This window comes from Otolemur garnettii, unplaced genomic scaffold (assembly GCF_000181295.1).
Source record: "Otolemur garnettii isolate 467f Iridium unplaced genomic scaffold, OtoGar3 scaffold00012, whole genome shotgun sequence".
In the NCBI taxonomy this organism is placed as follows: Eukaryota; Metazoa; Chordata; class Mammalia; order Primates; family Galagidae; genus Otolemur; species Otolemur garnettii.
Genome location: NW_003852407.1, coordinates 3985972 through 3993893, shown reverse-complemented (window position 1 = coordinate 3993893; position 7922 = coordinate 3985972). Strand labels below are relative to the sequence as shown.

The window sequence follows — 7922 nt, the reverse complement described above, 5'->3', positions numbered from 1 at the left end:
CCGTTCTGATTCACTCGTGCAAATTTCAACTTGGTCAGTTTATCAGTGCTGCTGGGAGGGCTTCACTTGTGTCCATTTGCGTGGGGTTTATGTTTCTTAATTTTTGTATCTCAAAACTTTTGTAATGTCCTAATAATCCCACTGACAAGTAATAACCTAACAATCTATCACCTTATCACAGCTAAGACCACAGGAAAAAACCTCTGGGTTATCATTTCCTCAGAAACACAAAGTACTGGCAATCACAATGAAAGCAACTAGAAATTAAACAAAGAACATTTCCCCTGCTATATTGCAGGCATATACGTGTATATTACCAGCCATATATAATGCAGCGTTCAAGCAACTAGCCTGGGGTGGGGGAAAGAAAGACAGGAAGAAAGAAAGATGAAAAAAGAAATTGGAATCAGAGAGGTCCACAGAAAGGCAAAAGTTAGTGTGGACGGGATAAAGGACTTCCATGGTACAGGCTAAAATAAATGGGATGACAGAGTTCAGAAACATGAAAGCTGGAAAGAGTCATATTGGATATTTCTGTAACATAAGGACCTGGATAAACCTTGGAAAACCAAGAATATCCCCCACCCCAGAACTTGAAAGAGATACATTTATAAACAAATACAAGAAAATACTATTTTAACATTACACTGCCTACTCTTGGGTGATATTCTTAGGCCCAATTAGACATCAAGATTTTAAAAACTATAATAGGTCACACCTGGCACCTGATTAATTTAAAAAGATAAAAGAACAAGAAAAATAGCATGCCGTCAGCAGCCATAAGATTTTGTTTTTCTTAGGAAACTTTACAGTAGTTTGGGAGCTAGTCTTTGGTTTCCCAAATGACCACTCTACATGGAGAAGAAAGACCAGTGGTGGTGGATGCAATAGCCACTAGCTTAGAAACCAGGACCCAAATAGACACCAAGACCTCTGTGGCAGTCTCAGCTCCCAGGTCCTTGTAAAGGACATGCCTGGTTATAAGAGTTCTCTCACTCAGAGAAGAACAAAGCTATGACTTCTTGCCAAGTATTTACAGTTCATTCATAGTTCTCCTGGTCCAGACTCAACTTACCAATCAAATATCAGATTATCATATCATTTTATCATAGCACTGTTGCCTGGTAACTCAGCTGACATTCCACCTTCATTAAATTTCCAGGGAACTAAGATAGAAGCAGCTTAACACAAAGTCGACTTCTCATGTAAAAGGGGAGAGAGTTTGGTTAAGCCTTTACTCACAAGCATAATGAATCTTAAACTCAGTATTTTACTTTGAAAAAATGGTATAGCAGGAAATAGAAATGAATTTGGACAAATCCATGAATAGAATGGTCAGAAGTAGCTTTTTAGAAATAAGTAAATAGCTAGCCTATAAAGTTACCTTCCTATGGAAAAACAATTTCTGTTCAACATTATAATTTTTAAGACTTCTGGTAAGAATAACTGTTAAGAGGAATGGATAAAGGCTGTGCCTGAGTTCTGGGTAGTTTCTTTGAGAGTTGGGATCAACTCCCATGGACTCTACTTTTCCATGGTAAAGAGTCCTTACTGCCTGGTGTCTCGACATTCTTGCCTTCTATCAAAACACACAGCATTAATTCTTAGGCTATAAACCAGTCTACTCAGTTGTCACAAATCATTTATCCCACAAAAGACAAAGATGACTTGCAATGGATGTCCTTTGGGTAATAATTTGTTTTGTGAACTTGTTAATACTAAATGTTTGCCAATTTTAGGAGACGCTCATGCCTGGTGGACCCAGAGTTAACAAGAACAACACGGGAACTTGAGAAGCAGCTTGAGGATGCTCTCAGACCCTAAATGTCAACAAATCCTCATGGGCGTACTGGTTCATAATAGTGAGAACTTAAAGATTTGTCTAGAAATGCCAAGTTTAAAAAACAAACGTGCTGTGTGAAATGATATTTCTTCCTTATCTTGACTGTACCCACATTCCTCAATTCTGCTAATGATACCTAAGTGATATTGATGTAAGTTTAAGAAAATGATGAGAGTATGTGTGGCTGCAACCCTTAGAGATGTAGTTGAAGCACGTTTAGGAAAGCCAAAAAACACTAATCAGGCTGACAGTAAAGCGTTCTTTTAAATTATTAATTTCTGTTTACCAGTAATCATGAAACAGCAGTAATATGGAACAAATCAATGAAGAGATTTGCAAAACTACACTCAACTGTAGTTAAATTCGCATGTAGTTGTGTGGATTCTAGAGTGTTCACCAGTTGATACAACCTATGTGCTAAGAGTCTAGAAGAGGAGGCTAGTTATGGCCCAAAGCTGGTTTCAGCTATGTACCTAACAATTACATAAGATTCTACGGGGATGAGCAAAATTTTAACCTACTTTGGGAAATCAGCTTATAAAAATGAACAAAGACATTCTTCAGTGCCTGAAATTCGATCAGAACCTGTGTATTGCTGCCACCCTGAGAGCCAACAGGAGGTTTTCGCTTAGAGACCACTCTCCACCCTCACTCCCCATCTCCAACTTGTCCCCGGCTTTCAATCTCAGCTTTTAAACCCCAACAGATTGGCTTATATACTCTAGGCAGGAGCCTGGAGGATTCTAACCTAAGGACACTGACCAACCCAAGACATAAGGTTTAACTGATACTGATATTAAGGGGCTTCTAAAGGAAACAGCCATTTAATTAAGAAGAGTTATAGAAAAGAAGTAGCAGGGAGGAAATCATTTAAAAGAATATTTGATAGTACTAAGCGTAAGTCTTTAGACTAAAAAAGCCCTCCAAGTACCCAGTACAATTATCCAATATATACCAGATCATGAAATTTTATTTATTTTTCTTTTAATTACATAAAACTTTCATTTTTTTAGAACGCAAGGAAAAGAGACCAGAAAAGCTTTCAGAGAGAACGTATCATATGTAAATAGAGGAAGAAGCTCACATTTCAGACATGAGAAATTAAAGAATATAAAAAGAAATCTATCTCACAGCAGAAAGAGAGAAGGAGGGAGGAGGGTGGGGTCTCAGAGTATGCCAAACCTTTTCGGGGCAAGACACGATTGTAAGAGGGACTTTACCTAACAAATGCAATCAGTGTAACCTGGTTTCTTGTACCCTCAATGAATCCCCAACAATTAAAAAAAAAATCTATCTCACATAAACCTCTTCTCAGAAAGCTACTATAGTATATACTCCATCAACACAAAGCAGAGAAAGAGGAAGCTACAGGAGCCAGGTGCAACCAAAGGACAGCAGTGAAGGAAAGTCCTGGGACTCAGCAGCTGTGGAGAGAATCAACATAAACGAGTGTGGCAGGAAGCAGGTCTCCAAAGAAAGACTGGAATGAGACAACTGTCTGGTCTGTCTGACCATTTTGAGAAGAGTTTTAGAGTTCTATCAGAAAGTCTGTAGCCATGTTAGTGATTGGGTACGTGCAATACATGGCCAAGAAAGGTCTAGAATCTAGAACATAACAGGATAATTACAAATATAATATTAGCAAGAAAAAGATAAATAACTCAATTAAAAAAAAAACTGGCAAAAGGCTTGAACAGGCACTTCCCAAAAGAGGAAACTGAAATGCTCCCTCCCAAAACGTATGAAACGTGCTTATCGTCATCAGCAATCAAGGAATTACAAATTAAAACTATAGGCTCGGCGCCTATAGCTCAACCGGCTAAGGCGCCAGCCACATACACCTAAGGTGGCGGGTTCGAATCCCCAGCCTGGACCCGCCAAACAACAATGATGGCTGCAACCAAAAAATAGCCGGGCGTTGTGGCGGGCGCCTGTGGTCCCAGCTACTTGGGAGGCAGAGGCAGGAGACTCGCTTGAGCCCAGGAGTTGGAGGTTGCTGTGAGCTGTAATGCCACGGCACTCTGCCCAGGGGGACAGCTTGAGGCTCTGTCTCAAAAAAAAAAAAAAAAAAAAAAACTATAGAGACGTCATTATAAAACTGACTATGTTAAAAACATAGTGTTTGACAGGACGCATTGACGCAATCCCCTCATCAGCAATCAAGGAATTACAAATTAAAACTATAGTGAGATGTCATTACAAAAAACACTATGTTAAAAACATAGTGTTTAACAGGACGTGAAGTAATAGGAATTCTCACACACCACTGGCTGGAGTATAAAATGACAGCATCCCATGAAAAATGGTTTGGCATGACACATGCCATCCAACAACTTGACGATTGAGCAAACACCCCAGAGAAAGGTAAATACATTCGTGTACTTATTATTACAATTATATATTTATGTTTGTGTGATCATTTAATAACTGGATGTCTTTCCACATGTAAGTAACACAAGGACAGGATGTTGCCTCTTCTGTTTACTCAAGAGCCCAGCACTGTGAATCATATTAGCTATTTGAGAAATGTTTATGGAACCAAATTGAATCAGAAAACACTAACACAGTGATAAAAATGCAGCAAAAAATATTTTTGAAAAGGACAGGAAGTAAAAGTTTACAGAACGGTGAAAAGTGTTCAGCCACAGTAGTAATTAAAGAGATTAAAATAAAATCAGGATGAAGTATCATTTTTGCTATAAAGACGAGTTTTAAAATAATTATAAAGCTCAAAGCTGCAAAAGTATAGTGAAGTAGACCCTCTCACAGGTTACTATGGATGCATAAGATGATATACAGATGCATAGCTTGTATATTGTTCTTGGAAAGCAATTTGGAAACCTGTGTTCAACCTTGAAAATAAAAGTTAAAAAATGAAAGAAAAAGAAAAAGAAAGGTACTCTCTGACAGTAAAAACTAGTAACATTCCAGTTTTAAAACAATTCAAAAATATAATTTAAAAATGCGGGATAAGATTTATTTGTAAATTGTTCACTAATTATGAATTGGTATAAAACACTGGAAATAAGAAGCAATAATGGGATAATGGTTAAATATATTTTAGGACATTGACAATTTAAGCTAGATAGAAATTAAAATGTGAGATTGTCAAAGAATTGATGTTGAAGATCATCAACATCAGAAAAATGTTGCAGATCTAAAGTTAAGTAAAAATGGCAGGCTACAGAACTGTATAAAATGAACCCTGACCTCGTTTCCATTAAATATGTATGTGTGCGTAAATAACGGATACACACACAAAATACAGCTGTTAAAGCAAAACAGACTGCAAACAGAGTTAATGCTGAAAGAAGGGACTCTTACTACTGTAGCTCTCACCAAGGGTTCTTAAATTTAACTTTTGCTTTAATACTTAAAAAAGAATGGTATTAAGGGCAGCGCCTATGGCTCAAAGGAGTAGGGCACTGGCCCCATATACCGGAGGTGGTGGGTTCAAACCCAGCCTTGGTCAAAATTAAAAAAAGGGTACTAAATAACTCCATTTATGCTTACCAGATCAATATTTTGCATTATATCCTGAAACGAAGGATGAGTTCGAAACTGTTCAAAGAGGTCCCGTTTGTAAAGCAGTGCATACACCAAGTTTGGGTTGTGGTGAAGGGAATTTGTCAGGCAGGAATTGATGATCTCTAACATCATTCGAATCACTTCTTCGATGACATTTAGGTCTTGTGCCTTGTAAAGAAAGAAAAACCCCAACACAGTCAATATTTTTCCCCTTGCAACAGAATTAATCAAAATAAGAGTAATTGCTTTAAAATTATGACAGTATTAGAAACATCATGTGGAAAAGCTCTTCAAGATTATTTCTGTCAAGAATTTTACAATTGTGTTTATGAATTATGAAAGGATTTGAGTCGAAATCTTTTGAATTTAGTATGGTGATAATTAGGAATTTCACATAATAAGTTATAGATTCACTAATCTAGAGAGACATTGGAGCTTATCCAGCTTCCCAGTAAATAGGTCCTAATTTGTATTCTCATCATCCTATTACCTAAAGCATTAGAGTTTTACAAGGTCTAAAGTAGTGGTAGGGTTGTATCAACTACAAGAAAAGTGACTAGTCATTCAGACAATGACCTCACTTTTCTATACCGTCATTTCAATCTTCGTATTTATGGATACATAGACTCTGGTTTTGTTGCTATTTCCTCAGAGTTAACGCTTTCTGGGAATCTGAACATAAAATAGTTATAAGACAGCAAAACTCACAGGAAGCAATTAGTGAACCTCTTGGAAGAAAGAGCAAGGGGAAGAACAAAAATAGGAGTATATATACAACAGGCTTCCCTTCGCTCAGTCCTCTACACTGTTTGATGGGTGTGGTTCTTCAAGGTACATAAAGGAATATGTAAGACAGTGTACTTACAAAGGTGGGCAGAGGGATTTAAAGGGAGGAACATTTCTACAAGTCATGGGAACAGTAAAATGTCAACACTACTAGACTGTGATAAACTATATATGTACAATGTAACAAGAGCAAATTATACAAAAAGATTCACACAAAAATACCATAGATACATCAAAATGAAATTCTAAAAAATAGTCTTAGTTTCTATAGGAAGGCAGGAAAAAAGAGAAAATAGATGAAAAACAGGAAAAAACAAAACAAAGTAAAATAGCTGTTACACATCAATAACTACACGAGTTGCAAGTGATCTAAACATAGTAAAGCCCAAAGATTTGGCAGAGTGAATAAAAAACACATAACTCAACTACGCTATCCTCAAGAAACTTTCAATAGAGCTCCCTTCAAGTACAGTTAGGTCACAAGCAAAAAGATGGACAAGATACACCTATGTGACCATAAATCAAAAGGAAGCAGAGGCACCTTTACAGGTGGCTTCCACATTCTGGTGGGGGTAGGGGTTAGTTTTTCAGGACCATCCTCCTCACCCCAAATCCATGGTTACTCAAGTCCCTTATAAAATAGAAAGTACAGTTGGTCCTGTGTTTCCTCAGAGTTCCCCATCTGTAGATTCAATAACAGTTGGCCCTCCATGTGCTAAGGTGCCACTTTCAGGGAGCAAGTGTATTAATATCAAGTAAGTTACAGTTCAGAGACCGTATGGCCTGCAAAGTAAAAAATATCTATTATCTTTTTACATTTTATGGAAAAGTTTACTTCTCCTTTTCAACAGACAAAAAGGCATGCCTATTTCCATACAATTTACATCTGGCCCTATGTTCTTAAATACAATGCCCAACATTCAATCAAAATGTATGAGACTCATACAAAAGGCAAGTTAAACAACTCATCTCCAGCCAAGAGACAAAGTAAACAGCAGAATCTGACTCAGAGATGTAAGATATTGCAAATACACACATCAAAGAGGAAATTTAAAAGAACTATGATCTACAAAACCTATGGTTTGAATTGATGGGGAATTTCAGCAGAGTTGTAAAGGGTAAGAAAGTGACAAATGGTAATGCTAGAATTTGAAAAGGCAGAAAGAGCTGTGAAGGATCCTTTAGATGGCTTAACAGTAAACTGGACAGAGCTGAGGAAAGAACTGTAAACTTTAGGATAGGTTAATAAAAATTATGCACATTAAACTCAGAAAGAGAAAGAAGAAAAATCAAACAAGGGCTGTAACATATGAAATGCATTAATATACATGTAACTGACACCCCAGAAGGAGAAAAGAGAAAGAATGGGCAAAAGAGGTATCTGAAGAGGTAAAAGCTGAGCATTTTCTATAAATAATCAAAGAACCAAACAACAGATCCACCCACCTCAGAGAGACTCCCAAAGCCACCCCTCAGAATGAAAAACAAAAAACACCTCACACTTAGGTACATCATATCCAAATTACTGAAAACCAAAGACAATCCAACCTAAATGCAGCAGCGTGATTAAAATGCTGAAATAAGTGTCAAAGAATTCCATGAACAGCAAAAATATCTTTCAAGTATGAAGGGGACATGACCCCTAAAAACAAGCTGAGATAAATTTATTAACTGTATACCTGTACTATACAAAAGATTAAAGGGATTTCTCCAGGGAGAAGGAATATGAAACCAGGCAGAAATATGGAAGTACATGAGGAAAGAA

The 7922-nt window shown here is 37.1% G+C and overlaps 1 protein-coding gene across 2 annotated transcripts in view; it reads right to left on the bottom strand.

Moving 5' to 3' along the window:
* The window catches only part of DYM (dymeclin), a 367263-nt gene that overhangs the window by 70444 nt on the left and 288897 nt on the right, over positions 1–7922 (bottom strand). For both annotated transcript variants that reach the window (XM_003784710.2, XM_023510160.1), the window contains one exon: positions 5357–5539. In XM_003784710.2, coding sequence (XP_003784758.1) covers positions 5357–5539 — 183 coding nt within the window. The remainder of the gene's footprint in view (positions 1–5356; positions 5540–7922) is intronic.